Consider the following 27808-nt stretch of genomic DNA (forward strand, 5'->3'; position numbering starts at 1 on the left):
CGTATGCATACATATACAACAATAAACAAACTAAATTATGTAACAATCGACTTTCGAATAATAAGACCCTTCCGGACAAAATTTCCCACTGCTACTATATTTATTTTTGACGTCGACTTCAACGTCATCTGAAGAACAAATTTTATTATTAAGTTAGACCTTTAAGGGTAAATTTGGGATGATTTTCAACTAGATAGAAGGCACTATGTGTATACTGTTAATACTACCACTACAATTACTTTAACTAATGACGCGAACGGTATTAAGGTGAAACTTTTATGGAACGTTAGGGAGGAGTTTCAATTAGACGAAAAAGCTGTGTGCATGCAGGTTTTCAAAATGGCATATAAGAAATATTATAGGCTGCAATACTCTAGAAATGTTACTGAAAATTTTATAGGAGCTAATTCGATTCAAAAACTAGTTCTGGTGCCCTTTTTAAGAGTGAAAAGAGATTGGAGGATAAGCAGCGCTTCTCTCGACCCCATTCATTTATTCATTTTTAAAACACGTACAGACAAAATTTTGAGACCGTCATTTTGTTCATCATAGTGGGACGGCCCAGCAACTCTGTCTTTAGGGATATTGGGTATGCCAACCCACCGCAATCTTGCAATTCGCACATTATACTTTAAAACTAAATGTTGCTTTAAACTAAATCAAAATCCTTTTTGTCTTATGCTTGTCAAGAAAACACCTCAGCAATGCATCGAGAACGACTGGGAGTATTAAGTTAAAACTTTTAGGTCTAGTGCTATTACTGCTTCTACTCTTACAATTTAAATAACTAAAAAGAGTGTAAGTGTATCCAGGTTGTCGAAGAACATACATAGGTTCTTTTGGGAATGATATTGTTTTATTTTTCAGGTCAACTTCAGGAGTTATAAAACTTTAAAAGATACTGTGTGTGTAAGGATCAAAAATTGTTGAAAAAGTTTCTCCAACATACAAATAACAACCCAAATTATCGATTCTTATAGGAAAAATCTGAAAAGATGTAAAATATTGTTGTTTTTTTTTTTCCTGAAAAAGACTGTGTTAATAAAAAACGAGCGGAAATTAATTTTAAAAACTTTTTCCACCAAACAAGTTTTTCAAAGAAAAGTAAAGAGCTCCATTAAGCCAAAAATGAGCGGAAATAACGTCAAATAGCCTTCAAAGCGTAAAAATAGCACAAATCACTATCAATAAGTAAATGAAACTCAAAACGAACAAAAATTACAATAAATAGCAGAATCAAACTCGAAACAAGCAAAAATTGACATTAGTACTGTTGATAACCCCCATGCCTTCTCAAGACCAGAACATATTTTGCACTTTACCGAAAAGGAAACACGCTTTAAATGGTTTTACCTTTTTCCCTTTCATAAATAAAAAATTTTTAAAAACTGTAAGGAATAAATATCGGCATACGCCAATTAAACTGACAATCCACGGTCATGTTTTTTTTCAGTTTTTTCATTCGTTTTTTTTTTCGTTTTTTCCTTTCTTAAATCTTTTAAAAACAAGTTTCCTATCCAGCTTCTGAGAAGACCAGCGATCCATGGTTTTAAAGGAATAGTCTTTTTTTTACTAACAGTTGAAACTAGAACCAAAAATAGTACGTCATCCAATCATATTCCATTTTGTAGACTCTGAACAACAAATCAAATGAACAAGAAAATCTAGCCAGCCGATCTGTCAAATTTAGATTGAGATTCCCCGTTATGATTACTCTTGCATAGGCATATATAGATTATATACGTCTATGTATTATATCCAGTAATTACACAGATTATAGCCAGTAATTCTTTGCGGTTTTTAAGACATGAACGGAGAGATCCACTTGTTGATTGAATAACATTAGCTACAATTATATCCTTTTCTATTTACTTTTCAAGCTTCAACAATAGAAGAATATACTGTCCAAATGAGATGAATATAAATATTGAAAATAAAAAAAAGGTAAAGGATACGGCATTAGACTTTACAGTCCGTACCGGCGGTGCTGATCTCCGTTTCTTGGCCCTTCAGCCAGGAAAGTGCAATGGGAGGTTGGGGGCCAGCCATCCTGTGATTTCGCACACCCTTCCTGTTTACCTTCCCCAGATTTCTCCAGGTACCCATTTAGAGCTGGGTCGACTCTGGCTAAGCTTACAGAGTCACGCCACTGACCCCCGTCCCAAACTGAAGAATTGGGTACACTGGGATTCAAACCCGCGTCCTCTCAGACAAGGGATCCCGAATCCAGCACAATTTTGAAAATATAAATGAAAAAAGTCTAGTTTTCAGTTGATAAGCTGGGACGCACAGTTATCTTTAGAGGGTAGAAAACCTAGCATTTTTACTCCACTTACCCCAGAGGAAAAGGCACAAGCTAATGTTTGGAAGGCCGTAAAATTTTGCTGGCAAAGGATTCCACTTTTACACCTTTGCCCAGCCATAGAAAAATTGTTGAAGACTAACCCCACACTTTAAGAATGTTCTGTGGATGTCCGTATTATGAAACAGCCATTTAATCTGTTGAATGTCTTTATAAAAGCTTTTTAAAGCGTTTTTGATATTTCGCTTTAGCCCGAAATGGGACCATATTTATGATTTTCTTTTCTCATTGTAATATCATAACTTGATAGCATGATTTTGTTTTATTTGTCAACTGATTAAGCTAAGAATACCCAATACCATACTCCTAAGAACATCTGCGTTTTTTAGTTATTCTCGTCCAGCCTTAATCTATCTATTAAATAAAAAAAAACTGATTTTTTTAGCTGAAAGTAAGGAGCGACATTAAAACTTAAAACGAACAGAAATTACTCCGTATATGAAATGGATTGTCCCCTCTGCAATCCCTCGCTCTTTACGCTAAAGCTTTTAATTGTTTTAAAAAGTAGAATTGTGGCAAAGAGTCAAACTTTAGCGTAAAGAGCGAGGGATTGCAGAGGAGACAACCCATTTCATATACGGAGTAATTTCTGTTCGTTTTAAGTTTTAAAGTCGCTCCTTACTTTCAGCTAAAAAATCAGTTTTTTTTATTTAATTTCTGAACGTTTTTGAATAAATGCATGTTTGGTTTTGGCTCTCCGCACATAAATTATTAAAATGAAATTTGTATATTAATTCTTTTTTGGCTAAATGGCTTTCTCTTAATTTTGATCAGACGATTTTGAGAAATAAGGGGTGGAGAAGGAGGCCTAGTTGCCCTCCAATTTTTTGGTTACTTAAAAAGGCTACTAGAACTTTTAATTTTTAACGAATGTTTTTATTAGTAAAAAATATACGTAACTTAAGAATCAATTTACGTAACAAACTTTCATAACCTTATATTTTTATTATGTATATGAGGGGGTTTGTACCCTCGTTAATACCTCGCTCTTTACACTAAATCTTAACTTTTCTCCTAATTCTTTAAGAATGACCTCTGAATCAGAAAGGCCGTAGAATAAATAGTTGAAATTACTAAAAATACTTTAGCATAAAGAGCAAGGTATTTATCTCCTCCTAAATACCTCGCTCTTTATGCTAAAGTATTTTTAGAACCCCTCATATGCGTAATAATCTCTGTTCGTTTTAAGTTTCAATGCTACTTCTTCCTTTCATTTGAAAAAAAGTTTTCATGTTTATTTTTCATTGTTTTCTTACAGTAATGCTAGAGAATCCTGCACACTTTTCATTGAATTTTTCATCCCCCATGACAGATTTCTCCAAGGAAAGATCCTCCAACATAGCCCCCTCTCCTCAGCCCCACCCCCAAACAAAATAAAATCCCCCTGAAAACGTCTGTACACTTCCCAATAACCATTACTATATGTAAACACTGGTCAAAGTTTGTAACTTGCAGCCCCTCCCCCAGGGTTTGTGGGGGAGTAAGTCATCCCCAAAGACATAGTTATTATGGTTTTTGACTATGCTGAACAAAATGGCTATCTCAAAATTTTGATCCGTTGACTTTGGGAAAAAAAATGAGCGTGGGAGGGGGCCTAGATGCCCTCCAATTTTTTTGGTCACTTAAAAAGGGCACTAGAAATTTTCATTTATGTTAGAATGAGCCCTCTTGCGACATTCTAGGACCACTTGGTCGATACGATGACCCCTGGGGAAAAGAAAAAAAAACAAAAAACAAACAAACAAACAAATAAACACGCACCTGTGATTTGTCTTCTGCCAAAAAATACAAAATTCCTCATTTTTGTAGATAGGAGCTTGAAACTTCTACAGTAGGGTTCTCTGATACGCTGAATCTGATGGTGTCATTTTCGTTAAGATCCTACGACTTTTAGGGGGTGTTTCCCCCAATTTTCCTAAATAAAGCAAATTTTCTCAGGCTCGTAACTTTTTATGGGTAGGACTAAACTTGATAAAACTTATATATTTGAAATCAGCATTAAAATGCGATTCTTTTGATGTAGCTATTGATATCAAAATTCAATTTTTTAGAGTTTTGGTTACTATTGAGCCGGGTCGCTCCTTACTACAGTTCGTTACCACGAAGTGTTTGAATTCGAATCTGATTACTAACATCTATCGCATTTCTTAATTTAGGAAGGCAAAATAATTCCTCTTTTTGTCATTCGTTCAAGAGAAATTAAGTTCTGAGAAGGAAAAGATATATCTAGTGGCAACATATCCTTTTAACTTGAAGAAGGAATTGAATTTTTATCAAGGTTTGGAGAGAAAAAAAGAATAATTTAATCAATATTCGCCAAGTAAAAAAATTTTATTGACAAAGCTTACTGTCTGTGAATGAAGTTCAATAGAAAACTGATTCTAAAAGAGACATAAACGAGAAGAATGAAAAGGAAAATAAATTTTTTTTTAGAAATAATTAATCATTTTAACTTGAAGACGGATTTATACTTCCTGACAAAGCATGAAGAGTAAAACAGCGTAAAATACGACCAACATTTGTCTACAGACGTAATTTAAAATGGGCCTATTGAATGAAAGTCAACGAATGTTATTCTTTCTGAGTAGAACTGTATCTACTAATTCCTTTTGACATAATCTTAATTAGAAAAGAAGCTCCAGACCTTCTATATCTGGGAAACTGGGATGTTTCCCAGTGACTTTCCCAGCAACTGTTGAATAGGATTTGACAATACGAAGTGAAATTGAGAAATTTATCAATTTTGTGATCGTTCATCTTAAAGATTATGTACACTAGAAATGGTGGTCAAACTATTTGTACTAGGCGGTGTTGTAACGCACTTTTATTTACTGAGGAATCTCGGGTTCCATTGGCTAAATACCAAAAAGAAGGCTTTTATAAATTTAACCAGTAAAAAGGTAGTGTTGTTCCATTGACTAGACTACTGGAAGTTTTAGCGGTAAATTTAGGAATCTATAGGAACGGAATGACCGTACGTTAAAAAGAAATGTAAGAACTTCAATTTTTTCCTACTTTGTCTGCCCCCTCCCAAAGATTTTTCCGTAGATATGACCTTGACATTTTACTAGCCACTGTACCTTAAAAATAACTAATAATTTACGCGTTGGGAAGATTATTTTTCAGGGATTCACATCACACTTTTATTATGAATAACACAGAAGATGTGTAATAAAGTGAACTTGAAGCAAAATTTTACGGTAAAATTTAGCTAACTTTTAGCTGAATAGAAGATATTCCTTATGTGACTAGGGGTTGCCGCCTCCACCTTCAACCCCACTCTTTTTGTAAAAGCTCACTTTTTCCTTGATGCTCTTAGAACTAATGCTCAAAAAAGGGTGATTGGAATGGAACAAAATGCATTTCCTATAATAAAGAGCTCATTTGGGCACATTTTTTTTTAAACTTATTCTGTGAAATATTTTTCATCAAAAGGCACTTTTCAAATGGGATTAAAGAGTCATAAAAATCAGAGACTATCAGACTATCTAATACTAAAGTCATAGACTTTATAATCCAAACAAATAACGAACAGAAAGTCATATCAATGAGCGAGTAAAGCCTAAAACAAATAAAAATTTAAATGGACGGTTAAGTCAAAATCAAAACAAACAGAAATCACCAGAATTAGGAACAAGGCTACGGCCTTATGCACACATTGAAGATCATAGCATCATTTGCATCTCATTAATAACGATATGCATATCGAGAAGTGTGTTCCTAATTTGTCATAACATGAACAACAACATATCAAAAAATACTAAGGTCATTCCTTAGAAATAAGCTGGTGATACTCACTCCTATTTCAAACCCTCTGACCTGTGTCGTTCGTATTTTGTTGAATGACATGTATTTTAAACAGGGTAGTTTTTATAATAAAAAAAAAGTAACTTTTAAAAAAATGATAATAAATCGCCACAATAATAAATACAACAAGACAAAACTTATAAAAGTAGAGCAATGGTTTAATCTTTAGTAATACCAAATCATAGAAATATAACAAACTTTTTATTTTTTCAATCTTACAATCATTAAACAGGTGATCTTTAAAATACATTTGTTTTCTGTAAAGCACAAATTACACTATGATCTTCAGAAGGCGTAGAAGATGATAGCTTTACTATTATTTATGGTTATTTCTCTTTGTTTTAGGCTTAACTTGGTTATTCATTTTAATTTCAGGTCTTTTTGTTGTTTCATTTATGCATTGATAGTAATTTCTGTTTGTTTTAAGTTTCAACTGAAATTATACTATCTTTCGGATCGAATTAGAACAGAAATTACTCCGTATATGAAATGAGTTGTCCCCTCCGCAATCCCTCGCTCTTTACGCTAAAGCTTTTAATTGTTTTAAAAAGTAGAATTGTGGCAAAGAGTCAAACTTTAGCGTAAAGAGCGAGGGATTGCGGAGGGGACAACTCATTTCATATACGGAGTAATGTCTGTTCGTTTTAAGTTTTAATGTTGCTCCTTACTTTCAGCTAAAAAAATCAGTTTTTTTTTATTTAATTTCTGAACGTTTTTGAATTAATGCATGTTAAGTTTTGGCTCTCCGCACATAAATTATTAAAATGAAATTTGTATATTAATTCTTTTTTGGCTTAATGGCTTTCTCTTAGTTTTGATCAGACGATTTTGAGAAATAAGGGGTGAAGAAGGAGGCCTTGTTGCCCTCCAATTTTTCGGTTACTTAAAAAGGCAACTACAACTTTTAATTTTTAACGAACGTTTTTATTAGTAAAAAATATACGTAACTTAAGAATTAACTTACGTAACAAACTTTCATAACCTTATATTTTTATTATGTATACGAGGGGGTTTGTACCCTCGTTAATACCTCGCTCTTTACACTAAATAGTAATTTTTGTCCCAATTCTTCAAGAATGACCACTGAATCAGAAAGGCCGTAGAATAAATAGTTGAAATTACTAAAAATACTTTAGCATAAAGAACAAGGTATTTATCTCCTCCTAAATACCTCGCTCTTTATGCTAAAGTATTTTTAGAACCCCTCATATGCGTAATAATCTCTGTTCAGTTTAAGTTTCAATGCTACTTCTTCCTTTCATTTGAAAAAACGTTTTCATGTTTATTTTTCATTGTTTTCTTATAGTAATGTTAGAGAATCCTGCGCCCTTTTCATTGAATGTTTCTTCCCCCATGACAGATTCCTCCAAGAAAAGATCCTCCAACATAGCCCCCTCTCCTCAGCCCCACCCCAAAACAAAATAAAATCCCCCTGAAAACGTCTGTACACTTCCCAATAACCATTACTATATGTAAACACTGGTCAAAGTTTGTAACTTGCAGCCCCTCTCCCAGGGATTGTGGGGGAGTAAGTCATCCCCAAAGACATAGTTATTATGGTTTTCGACTATGCTGAACAAAATGGCTATCTCAAAATTTTGATCCGTTGACTTTGGGAAAAAAATGAGCGTGGGAGGGGGCCTAGATGCCCTCCAATTTTTTTGGTCACTTAAAAAGGGCACTAGGACTTTTCATTTCTGTTAGAATGAGCCCTCTTGCGACTTTCTAGGACCACTTGGTCGATACGATGACCCCTGGGAAAAAGAAAAAAAAAAAATAAACACGCACCTGTGATTTGTCTTCTGGCAAAAAATACAAAATTCCACATTTTTGTAGATAGGAGCTTGAAACTTCTACAGTAGAGTTCTCTGATACGCTGAATCTGATGGTGTCATTTTCGTTAAGATCCTACGACTTTTCGGGGATGTTTCCCCCAGTTTTCCTAAATAAGGCAAATTTTCTCAGGCTCGTAACTTTTGATGGGTAAGACAAAATTTGATGAAACTTATATATTTAAAATCAGCATTAAAATACGATTCTTTTGATGTAGCTATTGATATTAAAATTCTATTTTTTAGTGTTTTGGTTACTATTGAGCCGCGTCGCTCCTTACTACAGTTCGTTACCACGAACTGTTTGATATCAGCTTTTTCAATATTTATAATTTTGTCATGCATGCACTGAGAAGCTTTTTTTCTTTGAAAAACTTTCGTTTTCGAATAAAATCTATTAGATTAATATTTGCTCGTCTTTCAATAACAATCTTTTACTGTTAATTAATATTATGAGTATTTGTCATTTTTTTCACTTTTCAAACTTAAGAATAAAATCATTGGATTGGAATCTAAATTATGGACAAAATATGGATATTCGGTCAAATTTTTCGTCTGAAAGTAGTTTTGTGTAATAAATTTCAAATTAGTGAAAGAGTTTCACTAATATAAATTAGAATCGACAACCATCTTGCCCCGTTGTGCTGAAGCACAATCGAGACATGTAAATTTCAATCTTGACTGTCACTATTTTTCTGGTTGTTAATGGAAAATACCTAAGAAATGTAAAATATATGAATATAAAATGTATAAAAAAAATATACAGAATATGAATATTTTGTTGAAGTTTTCGTCTACAAGTAGTTTTGTGCAATAAATTAAAGATATGAGTTTCAATAATGAAACAGTTCGCGGTAACGAACTGTAGTAAGGAGCGACCCGGCTCAATAGTAACCGAAACTCTTAAAAACGGAATTTTGATACCAATAGTTAAATCAACAGAGTTGCATTTTAATGCTTATTTTAAATATATAAGTTTCATCAAGTTTAGTTTTACCCATCAAAAGTTACGAGCCTGAGAAAATTTGCCTTATTTTAGAAAATAGAGGGAAACATCCCCTAAGAGTCATAGAATCTTAACGAAAATCACACCATCAGATTAATCTTATCAGAGAATCTTACTGTAGATGTCTTACTGGTTTTTTTTTTCAGGAGTGATCCTATCGACCCAGCAGTCCCAGAATGTCGGGTGAGGGCTTATTCTAATGCAAAGTAAAAGCTCTATTGCCCTTTTTAAGCGAGCAAAAAAACTGGAAGGCACCTAGGCCCCCTCCTACGCTCATGTTTTTCCCAAATTCACCGGATCAAAATTTTGAGATAGCCATTTTGTTCAGCATAGTCGAAAAACCTAATAACTATGCCTTTGAGGACGACCTAATCCCCCATAGTCCCCAGGGGGACTGTGTTGTAAAAGTTACAAACTTTGACCATTGTTTACATATAGTAAGGGTTATAGGGAAGTGTACAGAAGTTTTCAGGGGGATTTTTTCGCCTTGAGGCTCGGGAAGAGGGGCTTACGATGGAGGAATTTATCATGAGGGAAGAGAATTCCCATGAAGGGGGTGCAGGATTTTCTAGCATTATTTGAACAAAAGAAAATGAGAAAATAAATTTAATTTTTTTTTCAACTGGAAGTAAGGAGCAGCATTAAAACTTAAAACGAACAGAAACTATTACGCATATAAGGAGGTTCATCTCCTCCTCAATGTCTCGCTCTTTACGCTAAAGTATTTCTACTAATTTCAACTATTTATTCTATGGCTTTTGTGATTCAGGGGTCTTTCTTACAGAATTGGGACAAAATTCAAGTTTTAGTATAAAGAGCGAGGTATTGACGAGGGGGCGAATCCCCTAATATACCTAATAAAAATATATAAATATACAAGTTCGTTACGTAAGCTAATTCGTAAGTTACGTATATTTATTACTAATAAAATGTTCACAAAAAAATAAAAAATACTAGTTGCCTTTTCATGTAATCAAAAATTGAAGGGCAACTAGGCCTCCTCTTCCATACCTTTTTTTTTTATTAAAATCGTCCGGTCAAAACGATGAGAAAGCCATTTAGCCAAACATAAATTAGTGTGCAAATTTTGTTTTAATTATTCATGTAAGGTTAGCCAAAAGCAAAACATGCATTAATTCAAAACCGTTCAGAAACTAAATGTAAAAAACAAGTTTTTTCAGTTGAACGTAAGGAGCGACATTAAAGCTTAATTCAACAAAAATTATTCTGTATATGAAAGGGGTTGTCCCTGCTTGACGTCTCGTTCTTTACGCTAAAGTTTTGTATTGTCTTAAAAAGTAGAGTTGTGAGAAAAAGTCAAATTTAGTGTAAAGAGAGTGGCGTCAAGGAGGGGACAACTCCTTTCATATACATAATTATTTCCGTTCGTTTTAAGTTTTAATGTCACTCCTTACTTTCAGTTCAAAAATCTTTTCTTTAATGTTTAATACAAATTAGGATCGACCACAATCTTGCCCCGTTGTGCTGAAGCACAATCGACATATGTAAATTTCAATCTTTACTGTCATTATTTTTCTAGTTGTCACTGGAAAATACCTTGGAAATGTGAAATATACTACTAAGATTATTGTTACTGAAAATCTATAACCAGGAGTTCTTAATCTACCGGGCGGAAAATTGCAGGAAATGTACCTTTCTAGATTATTTGATGAAACGTTCTATCCTTTGAAGTGATTCGGGACTAATGATCGTTATCTCCTTGCCCTTATTTACGTCACTGTTACCTTTTAGGCAAGAAGTAGAAAAAAACTTTAGGGAAGGACGTATTTATGTCTCATTGTTAGAAAATAAGAAAATAAGGAATATATGAAAAGTGCAGAAGCTAGAATTATTTACTTATTTAGTTTTTTATATTTGAAAGTAAAAGTACTTGAAGTGAGCAAGTGAAGGTATTTGAAATAAAGATTTTAACTATATATCCGTTTTAATATTTTCACACGAGGCAGCGTTCGTTTTTGGATGTATATTTTTAACTTTTTTTTCGAAACCAACGCAGTTCCTATCTTTTTCAGGGTGTGTTAACTCGACAAGGCTCATTAAAAGCTTCTGGTACCTTATCTGAATACTCTGTCAATAAAATTTGTCGGTATATTCCACTACCGTCTTTTCTAAAGGAGAGGTATCACTTTTCTTTGTACATATTTCCAGAAGAAAATAAGTAAGTAGAAAAGACTTTCTTAGCTACAATGGTAACTTTAATGTTTTACTCATAAAGTTTTTTTTTCAGAGAGTAAAGGGAAATGAAAAATGCAAGCTCATGTTTGACAAACAAATAAACTACAAACAACGAACATTCAATAAACTTTGCCAAATTTCAAAGATTTCTGTGCTTCTAAATAGTATTATTGACTGTTATGCTATGGTTAGTGTAACCATTTTGTCTTTTTTAATCACAAAGTTGTCAAAGCTTCTTTAATCACTAGATTGTTTGTGAGGGCTCCTAGTTTTAATTTCTTTCTAGTTCAACAATTAAAGGTCATGTTCTCTTTTATTTCATATTTACTTTTGTTTTAATCTTTATATTTTAGACAGATTACATTTTTGGATCAAAGGGTGGCCAAAAACAAAACTTTCGATATAGAATACATCTTGTTTTAAAATATACCACCAATATTTCTGGCGCTGAAATATCTGTTTTCGAATCCCTTTAGAATCCGTGTACTCTTTCAGAGTAGTCGAGAGGTTTAAAATTGAGCTGGATAATATCCTTTAAAAAATTCAGATTATCTCTTAAACTAACATCAATGAATGGAAGAATTGAAGACTGGAAAGGATTAGTTACCAGGCACAACTTTTAATTAATACAGACTTTCTTTATAGAAAACTTTCTTTCTCTGGAGTTGATTTTGCTTGTCTTTATGATATTTTAAGAGGCATTAGATAAAAGGATAAACATCCTTCTGAGCCATTGCTGGCGCAGAAGGCGTGGAGTCGACGTTGCAGTTGCTCGGTGTTTTTTAGAGGGACAAGTAGCAAGCTTGTCGATTGAAAAAGAATTGAGACTTCTATTTTTTATTTAATGCATTGCCTAAGAATAAAAAAAGGCTATAATTCTGCTCATTTTGAATGAAAATGAAGAGGAATTCTCTAATTCGGGAATGGAATACGGTTATTCTTGTTCAATGTATTTATTTATTTGGAATTCTTAGAAATTTTATTCAAGCTGTATTTGAAAAAAAAAACAAACATGGATTCTAAATTCAAAGACAGTGGATGGTTAGAGAGAGAGAGAGAGAGAGAGAGAGAGAGAGAGAGAGAGAGAGAGAGAGAGAGAGAGAGAGAGAGAGAGAGAGAGAGAGAGAGAGAGAGAGAGAGAGATCGGTATATTTAAAAACTATCGTAGCATAGCTAAATTCAATTTTTTTAGAAAGTCATACATTTAAACAAAAATCAAACACTAATCACAAGATGTATCTTGTTCTTGTTCTTAAACTGTATCTTGTTCTTTGGAAACCTTACATTTTTAAATTTTCTATATCATTTTCTGGAATCACACCTTAAACTGGTAGTAATTGAGATAGATAAAAATATTACGCTGACAATTGCCCCCTCCCCGCTTAAAAAAGACAATAATAGTTAATTGGTTGTATTTGTTAAGCCTCTATTTTAGCGGTTATAAAAGTCATACGAAAATAGTCTATTCAAGTAACTAATTTGCGTAAGTAAAGTTTATTGCAAATTATTCAAAAAAATATGTTCTGACTCTAAATCTAATCAATGAGTGACTACAGGTCTGACTTTGATCAACTTAATAGGTTTTGTTATTTAGTCGATCAATTAACCAACTATGTTTCTCTCTCTCTCTCTCTCTCTATATATATATATATATATATATATATATATATATATATATATATATATATATATATATATATATATATATATATATATATATATATATATATATATCTTGCGATAGTAGCAGCCATATAATTATTTTCAATTCACAAGAAATATTGACAAATAGGCAAAACATCTATCCTTTCAACCTGTATGAGTCTATCATAAAGGTAATTCAATATAAAATGAAATAACTCTACCGGTATTGTTATAGACACGATTCTATTTTAGTGATGGTTTAGTCAGTTTAGGGACATTAAAAACCTCAGAAAGGATCCTTAAAAAGTAATTATTTTCCTAGACACATAATTTGTACATGATCTTTGCAGTTCTAAGGATGTAATCACACAATTTCGTCCCTCCTGCGGTCTTGCAATATTTTCCTCCCTGTCTCTCATAGTTCATTTATACAATAAATACTGTTTTGCTTTCGTACTTACTTGTTCATACGGGGAAATGAAGTGTTGCCACTTTACCGTACATCAAAGATCTGTTCAATTCATTTGGACCTTGCAGAGTAATCTGTTACCGGCTACTTAGAAAATTCGAGTCAATGGGCTGGCCATCTATGTTCAGACCTCATAAAACCTTCGATTTATTGTAATTCCGATTCGTCGGGAGTCAATATGTTTTAAAGCTTATTCTTCGTGACCCATCTTCCAGAATGTAATAGGCTCATCTAGAAGAGTTTGGTATTGTAGAAACACAGGTGGCTTTCACATGACAGGGCTTATCTATTCTATTTAGTGTCTTCTAACTTTTGAACAACTGGTGTCCATACAATATACATTTTTCTATATTTCAAAGTTAAGTATGGATCAAATAGTTTTATCTCCAGTATCTTTTGCCACCAAATTTGTTCTAAGGCCTTTGATGCATTCTTGTGTTGCTTTTCGGTGGAACAGTACTAGTAACCATAAAGGAGGATTGTCTCAAACAAGGACTGGCGAATTCCGGCTTTTAAGGAAACCTAGTTTACACTGGTTTGCAAAGCCAAAGAAAACATTTCCAGTGTGTTAGGTATTCTCTGCTACATATCAAATTCTGATGAACTACCAATACAAAATAGGGGAACAAGGTATTTGGAGTTATAAACCAGCTAAAAATCCAACTGCTTTACAGCGAGTGATCAAAGATCTAAACTGTAGGTTGTCATAAATTTTGTCCTCTCTTTCCTGACGTTTGAATTCAATGAAACATGATAATGTCACAAGAATATCAAGCATTGCTTTTGCTTTCTGAGGGTCAAAAAGGATACGATCATTATCAGCATAATCAATGCTTGTAAGGGAAAAGGTTCTTACCAATCTGAACTTTGGATGTGAATAAAGAGTATTTTAATTGCCGAAGTTATACAATAGTTAAACAGTCAGAGAGAGAAGGCAGCCATTTTTTTTAAACTTAGCCAAGTTTTGCAGTGTCTTTGCCGCAATATCGCGCTCTTTGGCCTACACTAGTATATACCATAAGGATTTCAGACAAATGAACTCTCACCCCTCACTCCATCGATTGCCATTTTTTCTCCAGAGAATATGGCCAGAGAGTTATTTGAGGGCAGTTATGAAGCCTACAATAATTAGAATCAATTAGCTATTTATTAAGGTAAAGTGCAAAAATGTCATCAACGTGTTTTCTATCTGTTCGGCAGACCGCCTGGTTTTTCCGGTTTTTTTTCCTTAAATCTCTAAGGCTGTTCAATGACCACTTAAAACTATTTTATTGTAGTGTCTTTGACGTACTCAAAAGTAATGTCTGTACTTGGTTGTGTCGTCTTTTTAATTTTAGGGAGAATTACTGATGTTTTGCCAGTCCTATAGGAATATGTTAGTACTCCAAACTTCTTTGATGATGCCATAGATTTGTATTGGCTGTGAACTCCATTACCAGCTCATTAAGTTCTTGGGAGATACTGTCATTACCTGGAGCTTTGTGGTTCTCCTGGGCTTTGATTGCTTTGATAACTTTGTTCGTTATTCTTTTTTTTTACAAACTCTACTTTTTATAAACTGTAAATGAGTTAACAAAACCACTTAAAATGCTTATCCAACGAAGTAATGGAACATTTATCAATAATTCACAGGTTAAAAATACGAAATTTGATAATACGGTGAAGTTCTTAGCGATTTAATGAAATTTTTTGAAAGAATATCTTTCCACACCCTCATGCATGAATAGGTTTTACCTCAGGATCTTTTTACTTGATTTCATTTGGGGGGAGTTACGCTATTGAAAATATTTTTATACAATTTCACCCTATTTGGCAATAATGTACACAAAATTGCGTGTGATGGTTTTCACAGTTTCCGGGGGGGGGGGGGATTGCGTGACTGGCTTATTTATTAAAAATACTCTGGTATATGACAGCTGAGTGCACATTGTTTTTTTGTCTTTAATAAAGGTGCCAAAATTAACATCAATAGTTAACATCAAAAGTCATGGAATACCATGACTTTTTGTCAGATTTGCAGCTCAAAGTAAGCAGAAGCGTTTTTTTTATTGCTTTTTCATAGTGTTTTTTTTCCTTTTTCAGTTTTCGCAGATGGTGCGCATGGCTCGTAGCCGAGAAGTGGTTTGATCATGTGATACTATTTTTTATTGCCTTAAATTGTGTTGCCCTTGCTATGGAGAGACCAAACATTCCCCCTAAATCTGCTGAAAGATATTTCCTGACTATTTCTAATGATATTTTTACTGCTGTGTTCACTGCTGAATGTGTTTTTAAAGGTAAGTGGTGCCTCTCTAAGCAAAACATTAATATGCACAAATTTTATATTTCTTATTAACAAGGATGGCTACCAAAAAAATTAAGCAGTTTCTGATGGAAAGAAAAATATACCCCACGATCAGTTAGTGCTTCTCATCAACAATAGAGCGGGAATTAGTTTCAGTAGCCAATAAGTCAGTTGCTTAAGATATTGCGCTCCTTTTCCTTATGTTAATACACCAAAGTTTCATAGTGTTTTCTTGAATTAACAGGTAATTGCAAGTGTTTTATATACCCATTGCATTTTAAACATTTGGATGTGCATACCCATGACAAAGAGATTTTCTGATTTTTGATGGATTAAAAAAAAAACTTCACGTCATTCTAAAATGGGAAAAAAACGTCGAAAGAAAAATTATAACTTTAACTTAAAGAGCAGTAATTAAAGAGGGGAGGGGAATAGCCCTTCTCATATACTGAGAGAAATTAAATTTAGGTAAGTGCTAATTAAACTTTTCCAGAGGGTGGAGGGTTGAGGGGTCGGTTGCCCTTTTTATAAATAGAACGACTTTATAGCAATTTCATTGTAAGATCATTTTATTGTAAAAATATTTACAATAAAAAACAATATTTTATTGTTTCATTTTATTGTAAGATGAAGAACGGGTGAGAGAGAATCTTAAGTCGATCAGAAATAAAGTTTTTTCTATTGGGTGATGCAAAGGTAGTTACAAGTCATTTGGCTATAATGAAGAAGATAAAGTAATGGCACGCACCTTAATTCTCGACCTTTCAACCTTAATTCCCCTTGTAGGGACTCAGAGCTATCACTAGGAACATCAAATATCTTTGAAAGGTAGCTTGAAACAAAATTATTTCCGTTAGATGCGGAAAATTAACCGTATTTCTACCCTTTTTGGGGAAATTAGCTCTGTTTTGGGAAGTTTATCAGATATTGAGAGGAACATGCCCTCCGATCTCTTTCGTCAAATGACGTCTCTGATAATCAAAATCTATCTAACTCACTAGTTTGAAAACTATTTTAATAATAGAGATATTTAAAGGTTTTCAGTAAATCAAAAATGTAACCTTTAGCTTTTGACGTATTTGAGGGTTCGGTAAGCCACTTTTACTCGTGATAATGTTTCTCTTTCTACATTTCGATGTGATTATCGGTTTAGATTTTGCTTATTCCTCCATAGTAATGTTTTTAATTTTAACATGGCTAGTCATTTTAATGTTTACTTATTGACCAATAGTAATCTTTGTTCGTTTGGAGTTCGACTTGATTGATAATTTTAGTTTCTGCTCGTTTTAAGCTTCACTTATTCGTTCATGGTAATTTCTGTTTTTCCAAGTTCGGATTATTATATGACTTTATTTCTACTCGTTTTAGGTTTTAATATTACTCTTTACTTGTACTTGAATTATATAAACTGACTGTTTTTGTTTTAATAAGCAGCACAGTTTTATCAAGTATTAATTCTAGGAATATATGTATGTTTTATTTGATAAAGAGCTATCATATTGGATTGCATCTCAATTTTAGGCAAAACTTCAATATTCAGTAAAAATTTTCTATTAGCCATAATTGTATGGAGCAGGCCAGGTATCAGGATCCACTGGTTAGCATATTAGCATATTATTACGTTCCCGCATCTTGAAAAATATTCTGTTCGACAATGCCGTAAAAACAGCCAAAAATGTGAATTTATCTTAGGAATCCTAATGCTTACAACCTTGGACAAGAAGCGCGCCCTCTAATGTTTAATTGAGGATGACCAATCATCCTCTGTTCATTATGGCTACACACAGCCTTTCAGAGTAATAGTCTTGGAAAACACATTTTTCAACTGTCAATTATTGTCTCTTGGGAAATAGATTATGGCTTGTCGGATAATGTATTTTAGCATTTATTCATTCACTTAGTAACGGACTTAGGTCTACAGTTTTAATAACTTGGGAAATATCTTAGATAGTTTATATGATTTTGTATATATCTGCATATTACTTGTGTTGCTGCCACTACTTTTTTTATAGCATCGGTGCATGGAATATCGAGTGCCCGGTATCTCATTTGTCCTTTACCCCGTTTAATCATAAGATTTGACGAATCTAATAAACCTTCGCTTGAATGTGTCAATAGGCATTTATGGGAGAATGAGGTCAGAAAGCTGGCTTCAGGTTGATTCGCAGTGCCGAACAAAACTGTTTTTCAAATGCGCTAGCCTTAATTCCTGTCTCCTTAAGAAAGCATACTTCCCATATATTTCTCACTTTCTATGTTTTATTAAGGGATGGTTTTAACTTTAGTTAACTAAAAAGGAATGAGCAAATTTTTCTTGTTTTATTAAGGGAAGACTCCTTCCTTGTCGAACTAAGTTAAGGAATCAAAAAGGTTTGCTGATGTGGCAAATTATTATCATTCCTTAACTAAGTTGGAAAGGAAAGGGATAATTCTTTAAAAAAAGAAACGTTTACCTATTCCTCTTCAATGAACTTCACATCATTCCTTAATAAAACTAAGAAAGCGGAGAGTTAATTCGAATGACGCTTTCTTAATGAAAACGTACCTTTAGTGCCTCCTCCTTTAATCACAGCAACCAATTTGCCTGCATGTTTTCTTGTCACTCTGACCAAATACGCTCAAAGGAAATTTTGGAGAGAGGGATGGTAAAAAAAAAATTATTTATAATTTGAATGAAAATTGCCCAGAAATTGATGAAATTTTGCGACTTTAGGGAGGATTTCAGGGACGATGGCGTAAAGACAGATGGATCCTCAAAAGGAGGTGAATCGACGTACATGCAGAAGACAGGTAGGTTTTTATGGAAGGAGTGGTCTTATAAACTTTGAAGGGGTCATCATTCGACTGTAAATCGAAAGTTCTAGTGGTCTTTATAAGAGTTAAAAGGAATCAGGGAAAATCGCCCCTCCCCCATGCCTTTTTTTCCCAACCGCATCCGATCAAAAGTTTTGAGATAGCTATTTCGTTCAAATACTCCAAAAGCAAAATAACTATAATTTTAGGCTTTAAAAAAAACACAAGCTATGGGACAAGGGCTGTAAATTACGCAAGTTGCATATTTCTTACATATAATTATTTTTATGGGAAAAGGATATATGGGAAAAGAGGGGGATCCAAAGACCCGATTTTCTGAGGCCCGTAACTTTTCATGGTTAAGACTAAAATTGATGAAATTTATATATTTAAAATCAGCATAAAATAAATTCTTTTGATGCAACTATTAGCATCAAAATTCCGTTTTTTAGAGTTTCGGTTACTATGAAACCGAAGTTTCTCCTTACTACAGTTCGTTACCACGAACTGTTTGATAAATGTAACACAGTTTGAGGAAACAACACTCAAAAATTGATCAAAGCAGCGACTTTTTAATATTTATAAGATTTCTAATTGCTACTGAGTTTTATGCATAGGCATACTGAAGATATTTTTATTTCCTGATCATAGCTTTAATATATACCATGAAGAGATCATTATGTCCTAATTTTCACTATTTCTCATTTACCACTAGGATGGTGTAAATTACCGTTCTCGAAAAAGATTTAGTAAGATCTTAAGGTTTACACTCACCATTTCCCACATTTTATGGACTGACTACATCCTCAATAAGCATCATCTCTGGATAGCCTCTCCAGAACAAACGCTCTATATTTCTTCATTTTGCCTTGTGAAATCGAATACTTCCAGTTCCCTGAGGATTATTTCTGTTTTTGCCTTTGGTAATGAACTAGCAAATAGTATTCGGGAAATAGCTCGCTTTCATTCTTTGAAATAAAGAGTGAGGAGACTTTCATTTTGTTGCTTTCTCAGCCATAAAAAGAAATCCTAATTTTGAATGTTTTAACATCCTTATATTTTTATTAATACATTCCATCAATAACTTCCACCATGAAGAGGCTGGGTGGAGTTTGGATCCTCTCTGAAATTTTGAAAAACCAGAACTTTTTGTTTACATATTTGATATAAAGATGTGTATTTCCTATTATAAGCAGGTGCAAGACATCACTAAAGTTCTATGTCTATCTGCCATAGTTCTGCCCCAAGCTGGAAGGAGGGATGATAGACTTTCTATCAACAAGTAAGTGAAAATGACATACATTCCTAAAAAAGGGCTTATAGCAGCGGGCCTATTCACTCAGACTATCTTGGCTTTTTCTCCATTTAGCTATTGATTGCTGGCTATTTGATTTTAATTCAAAATCATTGTACTGGTACTTGTTTGTGATTGCCATATTCGACTTTGTTAAAAAGAAGAAAAGTACAAAAACTGCAGTGCATCGAGTCTGAGTTTTTTATCTTTTCTTTCATAGTTGTTGTGTGTTTCTTAGTATCTGTCTCTTTTCCTTTGGTTGATAAAAGCTTCATGTTTTGAACTAGGCATTCTCGGATGTTTATCAGTTTTTGTATTGGAAACTTTTTTTTTTCAAATTTCAAGGTCTAAGCTGAAAGCTTTGCTCGTTTTATATTTTCATTTATTTTAAAGGTAGATAGAAAAACAATGTGGGTAGTAGTCTCTTTAATTAACCTTGAATCACTGTTTAAAAGACATCTGAATCACCCTTTATATGGAATATAAGATGTTTCAATCTAGTTGATTTTATGTGTTTTTATAACCTCTTTTATTTCAGTTGTTGCCTGGGGTTTCAGCAATTACATTTCATCAATGTGGAACAAAATGGATGGGATTCTGGTACTAATCTCTTGGATTGATTTTATATTAGCCTTATTTTCATCTGCCAGTCCGAAGATTTTTAACATACTGAGGGTGAGAACGATTTATATTTAATGTGTGCGTATTCCAGTCTTTTTTCCTTTGCTATTGGAGAATCTTCATATTGTGATCAATTTATTGATGGTTAATATTTAGCACTGTTTGGAACGAAGAATCTTGTTTTGGTGGAATTGACATATTTTAGTTCCAGTAAATCCTCTTTGAACTTATGAAGAAGGAAAATATCAAGAGTTTATGTTTATATGTATGTAAAGATTATCAAATAGTTCGTGGTAACGAACTGTAGTAAGGAGCGACCCGGCTCAATAGTAACCAAAACTCTAAAAAATTGAAATTTGATATCAATAGCTACATCAAAAGAATCGCATTTTAATGCTGATTTTAAATATATAAGTTTCATCAAGTTTGGTCTTACCCATCAGAAGTTACGAGCCTGAGAAAATTTGCCTTATTTAAGAAAATAGGGAGAACCACCCCCTAAAAGTCGTAGAATCTTAACGAAAATGACACCATCAGATTCAGCGTATTAGAGAACCCTACTGTAGAAGTTTCAAGCTCCTATCTACAAAAATGTGGAATTTTGTATTTTTTGCCAGAAAGACAAATTTTGTATTTTTTGCCAGAAGACAAATCACTCGTGCGTTTTTATTTGTTTATTTGTTTGTTTTTTTCTTTTTCCCAGGGGTCATCGTATCGACCAAGTGGTCCTAGAATGTCGCAAGAGGGCTCATTCTAACGGAAATGAAAAGTTCTAGTGCCCTTTTTAAGTGACCAAAAAAATTGGAGGGCATCTAGGTCCCCTCCCACGCTCATTTTTTCCCAAAGTCAACGGATCAAAATTTTAAGATATCCATTTTGTTCAGCATAGTTGAAAACCATAATAACTATGTCTTTGGGGATGACTTACTCCCCCACAATCCCTGGGGGAGGGGTTGCAAGTTACAAAATTTGACCAGTGTTTACATATAGTAATGGTTATTGGGAAGTGTACAGACGTTTTCAGGGGGATTTTATTTTATCTGGGGGTGGGCCTGAGGGGAGGGGGCTTTGTTGGAGGATCTTTCCTTGGAGGAATCTGTCATGGGGGAAGAAAAATTCAATGGAAAGGGCGCAGGATTTTTTAGCATTACTATAAGAAAACAATGAAAAATAAACATGAAAACTTTTTTCAAATGAAAGGAAGGAGTAGCATTGAAACTTAAAACGAACAGAGATTATTTCGCATATGAGGGGCTCTAAAAATACTTTAGCATAAAGAGCGAGGTATTTAGGATAAATACCTCGCTCTTTATGCTAAAGTATTTTTAGTAATTTCAACTATTTATTCTACGGCCTTTCTGATTCAGGGGTCATTCTTAAAGAATTGGGACAAAACTTACGATTTAGTGTAAAGAGCGAGGTATTAACGAGAGTACAAACCCCCTCGTATACATAATAAAAATATAAGATTATGAAAGTTTGTTACGTAAGTTAATTCTTAAGTTACGTATATTTTTTACTAATAAAAAAGTTCGTTAAAAATTAAAAGTTCTAGTTGCCTTTTTAAGTAACCGAAAAATTGGAGGGCAACTAGGCCTCCTTCTCCACCCCTTATTTCTCAAAATCGTCTGATCAAAACTAAGAGAAAGCCATTTAGCCCAAAAAAGAATTAATATATAAATTTCATTTTAATAATTTATTTGCGGAGAGCCAAAACCAAACATGCATTAATTCAAAAACGTTCAGAAATTAAATAAAAAAACTAATTTTTTTTAGCTGAAAGTAAGGAGCGACATTAAAACTTGAAACGAACAGAAATTACTCCGTATATGAAATGGGGTGTCCCCTCCGCAATCCCTCGCTCTTTACGCTAAAGTTTGACTCTTTGCCACAATTCTACTTTTTAAAACAATTAAAAGCTTTAGCGTAAAGAGCGAGGGATTGCGGAGGGGACAACCCCTTTCATATACGGAGTAATTTCTGTTCGTTTCAAGTTTTTATGTCGCTCCTTACTTTCAGCTAAAAAAATTAGTTTTTTTTTATTTAATACAATATAAGATTGTGATTATTTCATTGTTTTGAAAGAGGACTAAATAATAAAAAAATCACTCAGTCTGCTAAAATACAAAAATTTTATAGTGTCTATTAGTTTACGAGAACTTCCGGTGTTATTGTTTACTTTTCCGTGAATTTTCAGATGAATGAATACAAATTGTAATCCAAAAAAAGCAAGCGTAAGAATCCTGTTTTATTTCTAATTTACGGAATGATGTTCTGAAGTTCTCTCAGAAATACATTTACACTACACAGTAGATAATTTACAAGAATGAAGTTTTAATTAGACTTGAGCAAATTGAAGCAAGTAATTTCACTTTTAAATAGTGAAAGTTTGTTCTATTAAAGGGTTTCGAGACAAAACTGTACCGAGAACAAAGAATATTTAAATTCAAAGTGAGTCGTATCCTTCCTTTAATTTATTTTATTAAAGAATAATACAGAAACAGAAGTATCTAGAAAAAAATTGCTGTATTTAATTTAAATCTACCTTTAAATTCTAGGACAAAAATATAATAGGATAAAAGGATAATTCACATATTTCTCTGTAAAATAAAAATCAATACAGCCAACAAACATGAAACAGTTCGTGGTAAGGAACTGTAAGTAAAGAACGACCCGGATTAATAGTAATCAAAACTCTAAAAATCGGAATGTTGACACCAAAAGACACATAAAAAGAATAAAGTTTTGATGCTAATTTCAAATATATAAGTTTCCTCAATTTTAGTTTTACCCATCAAAAGTTACGAGCCTGAGAAAATGTGCCTTATTTTCGAAGAAATGGGAAAAAATCCCCTAAAAGTAAGAGAATCTTAATGAAAATCTCGCAATCAAATTCAGCGTATCAGAATGCCCTACTGTAGATCTTTCAAGCTCCTATCTTCATGATATGGAATTCCAATGTGGAATTCTTTATTTTTTGCCAGAAGAAAGATCAGGGATTCAGGTTTATTTGTTTTTTTCCAGAGCTGATTGTATTGACCCAGTGGTTCTAGAATATCACGAGAGGGCTCATTTGAACGAAAATTAAAAGCCGTAGTGCCCTTTTAAGTGAACAGACAATTAGAGGGCAACTAGACACACGCCCACGCTCATTTTTTTCCAAAGCCACCAGATCAAAATTCTAAGTTAGCCATTTTGTTCAACATAGTCAAAAAATCTGGTAATAATGTCCTTCATGATGGCTTAATCCTCCACAATCCCCAGGGGAAGGGCTGCACGCTATGAACTTTGCCCATTGTTTACATGTGGTATGGGTTATTGCGAAGTATACAGACGTTTTCAGGGGGATTTTTTCCCGTGCGAGGGTCAGGGAAGGGGGTTACGTGGGAGAATCTTTCCATGGAGGAATGTTTTATGGGAGAGAATAATTTTTCATGAAGGGATGTTGGATTCAAATTTCTTTTCAAATGAAAGTAAGGAGCAAAATTAAAACTTAAAACGAGCAAAAATTATTACTAATATGATGGAACTCGCCCATCGTTAATACCTCACGCTTTACACTAGAGTTGTTTTTAGTACTTCCAAAAGACCTATTTATTCTAATTAAACGTTTTTTTGGGGAGGGGGGGTCATTCTTGTAGAATTGGATCAAAATTTGGACTTTAGCGATCGGGGACTCAAGCATTAGGAATTAAATTGGTTCCATTTTAGGAACCAATTTGTTTCCGAATATGGTATTAGATTCTTCGTATGCACATATTTGTGTTCTTTTGCTGAAAAGCCAGAATTGTTTAGCTGTGATTCCATGCCCTTTTCTCAAATCTTGGAATCTTCCCGAACACTCCTAGATTTTGGTTTATCTTTCCTATAATTTGCTTTTTTGAGATTTTGACCCCTTCATGCTGTTAAAAATTTCAGCATAATTCCCCGTTTCGATTTAACAACTATTATGATCATAAGTTAGATCTGGAAAGTCCGACCTTTTTCAACCAGCTAGTGCTTGGTGATATTAAATATCGATATTTAAATACAGTGAAATATCAAACTAGATATCAATATTGAATAACGAAACAAAAATATCCATATAAAAACAATATAGGACAATGGTTTGACTGTTTTCAGCTGTTTATGCCACCTACCGGTGAGTATCCAGTAAAAAAAAAGATCCAACATGTAAAATTGTATGTTTGATATGGGACATAAAACGGTGTGTGTGTTAATACATAGTATTAACACGTTGGCAAGACGACAAACCTTATTGATCTTGTATTATTCTACCTTATTGATCTTGTATTGTTTATTATCTTGTATCTAGTACAGTGTCTAGAAGTGTCTAGGGTTTATCTAAAGATGAAAATTAGGAAGGTTAAGTACCATCCGGGATGTTATGACATTGGTACACTCCAGGATAAGAGTTTAGGTAAATTTTCTACGAAACGAACCGTCTAAAATTCAACAATGTAGAAGATAGATGGAATAAATTTAAGCGAAATAGTTTTGAAGTAGCTAATAATGTCTTAGGGAGAAATACAGTTGATGATATTAATGAGAAATGCTTTATGTTTAGCAGAGAGGAGTAGGGGCTTTAAAGTAATTATTTGAGTGATATATTTATATTAAAATAAAAGGAAAATAAGGAAATTTGAGAAAGCATTAAAATATGAATAAGGGATGTGTGAAGTGGAGGTCATGGATAAAATTACAGAAGGTTCGGAATATACCGCCAGACGGCATAATAGTAAAATATTGTACTTCCATGTTAAAAAATTAAGGAGTAGTCAATCTTGACTTGTCCCAGTTGAAGATTAAATTAAAAGAACAAGTTTTTTCAACTGAAAGTAAAGAGCATTGTTCGAATTTTATTCCAAGTCCTTAAAAGTCATCCCTGAATCACAACTGGGACTTGTCCCAGTTGAAGATTAAATTAAAAGAACAAGTTTTTTCAACTGAAAGTAAATAGCATTGTTCGAATTTTATTCCAAGTCCTTAAAAGTCATCCCTGAATCACAAATTACATAATAGAGAGTGTTTTCCAAGAGATGCGATGCCTGTTACATCATAGGGAGGGTTTACTTTGGTTGTTATGTAATAGGGTTTTGAGTGTTATGTTATAGGGTTTGCTAGAGTCCGTTAGGCAAGCAGGGAAGTCCCGGTTGTAACTGAGGAGCACAAACGTGAGTGTCACGTAATAACGGTACACACTTGGCTTGAAATCTTACGTGACTTGATAAATTTATTGGGGTGGAGGTAATTTTACGGGGTTTGGTACATTTATTGGGAATGATGTAATGGCAGTGCACACGAGGGTGTTACGTAATGACGATGTACACATGGGGTGTTACATAATACACTAAGAGTTTTTTTTTACTTTCACGGTGTTTTTTTACATGATACATTTTACATGATAAGCTGTAGCAGGCAGGGAGAATCCCCTGTTCTCGCTTACTAGAACGATTACATTTCTCACATATTTCCTAAACATTATCTCCGAGCCATGTAACTGTCCAGTAAAGCTATTGATTTTTGCTATGTTAGATGTACCTGCATGCTATATTCTATTCAGTTTTGTGAACTAGGCAGGTTGAGTAGATGTTACATAGTATTGGCATTAGATTTTTCACTACGTAAATGATTACGTATTGAAGTTTTTTCCTGCAATAAGAATTCTAAAGAATTAAGGCTTTTTTTACCAACAAAATTTATTAATACACAAAGCTTTATTAAAATACTTAAAAAGCAGTTAAAACTCACCAACAGAAAAATTAAACCTGAAAAAAAAAACAGATATAGGAGAAAATATGAAAAAAAGAACCATGAATGAAAGAAAGGTGGGGGTCAAGCCAAAGCAACCAATTCCAGAGGGAGGATAGATATTAAAGGTAAATTTAAGCTCTATTAAGAGCTATTTCCGAGAGGTATTGATGAGAATGTCGCGTGTCTTTGAACCAAGACTATGCATATTCACGCCACCATGACAATATGTGGCTAGCCTCCCTAATGAATGATTTCGGGGGGGAACTTTTGCCATATACAAATTTTATTAATGAAAAATAATTTAAAAATCATTATTAAAACAAAGAAAAAGCAGTTAAAACTCAACAGCGGGAAAAAACCTGACATAGGACAAAATATAAGCAAAAAGAACCAGGAATAAAAGAAAAGTGGGGGCCGTAGCCACGAATTCCAGAGAGGAGGGTATGGGGCTTGTTATTAGAGATAAATATAATCCATATTTAGAGCTATTTCTGAGAGCCTTTAATGAAAATATCACATTTCATTGAGCTAAATGCGCCTTCACACCACTGTGACATTATGTGGCGACCCCATCCTAACAAACAGCTCGAGAGGGGGGAAGTTTGTTATTAGTGATAAATTTAAGCAATATTAAGAGGTATTTCTAAGAGGTTCTAATGAAAATCCTTCTTTTCTTTTGACTGAGTGTTAGCTTTCAGTCCCCCCCACGGCCAAAAAAATTCATTGACTCCTACCACCATAACTTTAAGCTGTAGAAAATTCTAGTCCAAGCAATGCATGGCACTATTGCAACATGTGGCTCCCCCATGGCATCCCTGCAATACATACTATCATTTCTAAAGCATTTTTAGCAGAAAATTTCACGATAAATATTTGATTTAAATCCATTGGTTCATGTTTTCGCAACAGAGACTTCGTGATAAAACATGTCTCCTGTGCCTGTCGTTGTGTTTCTTGTGTGCCTGACTCTGTGTGTTTTTGTTTACGACTTTGTGTTTATGTGTTACCTTCTTTGTGTTTCTTCTTTGTGTTACCCGGTTTGGTCTTGATTTTTATGAATTCGTCTGAATTCCTAGGATCTGGTTATGATTTCTATGTATTGGTCTTGATTTTAGAGGTTCTCCGCAATTTCTACAGTTTGGTCATGATTTCTAGGAGTTTGCCTGGATTTCTACGGTTTTATCTTGCCGTCTATAATTTTGTCCTTGTTTCTATATGTTGTGGATATAAACAAAAGGCTCATTCAAGAAAATATTTTAAATTTCGTGTCCTTTTTACAATAAAGGGGAATTTTTTACAAAATCACTAGAAAACAAGGAGAAGAGAAGGGTGTGAAATGTCAATAAACATCGCAAGCTAACAATGAAATGACAAGTTTCCGTAGTCCAAATGAATACAATGGTATTGTTTGTTTGAATATCTCTGTGTCTGTCTTTGTTTGTTTGTGTGTCTGACTTTGTGTTTTGTGTGTGTGTTTTTGTCTCTCTCCATCCATGCTTTCGTAACTTAGGTAATTTTTAGTTTCTAAAGCTACATTTGCAGGAAAAAGGATGAAAAATCCTTATGTGATAATATGTATCATAGGGGTTCCACAGATCAGTCACATATTACCATGTTGGTGTGAATTGTCAGGAGTCAACAGAAGAAACCCTAGCCGGGTTTTATAATTGAGTTTGAATTATCAATTCTAGTGTATACGAATATTTATGTGAGAAAATGTTTGAAAAACCTTAGGAGTGATAATAT

The 27808-nt window shown here is 33.6% G+C and overlaps 1 protein-coding gene across 1 annotated transcript in view; it reads left to right on the forward strand.

The window, feature by feature from the left end:
• The window catches only part of LOC136040022 (voltage-dependent T-type calcium channel subunit alpha-1H-like), a 351811-nt gene that overhangs the window by 277739 nt on the left and 46264 nt on the right, over positions 1 to 27808 (forward strand). The window contains exons 24-26 of the mRNA XM_065724088.1: positions 11041 to 11186; positions 15399 to 15592; positions 20226 to 20362. Of these exons, the coding sequence (XP_065580160.1) occupies positions 11041 to 11186; positions 15399 to 15592; positions 20226 to 20362 (477 nt within the window). The remainder of the gene's footprint in view (positions 1 to 11040; positions 11187 to 15398; positions 15593 to 20225; positions 20363 to 27808) is intronic.

Source organism: Artemia franciscana, chromosome 20, assembly GCF_032884065.1.
Source record: "Artemia franciscana chromosome 20, ASM3288406v1, whole genome shotgun sequence".
Classification (NCBI taxonomy): domain Eukaryota; kingdom Metazoa; phylum Arthropoda; class Branchiopoda; order Anostraca; family Artemiidae; genus Artemia; species Artemia franciscana.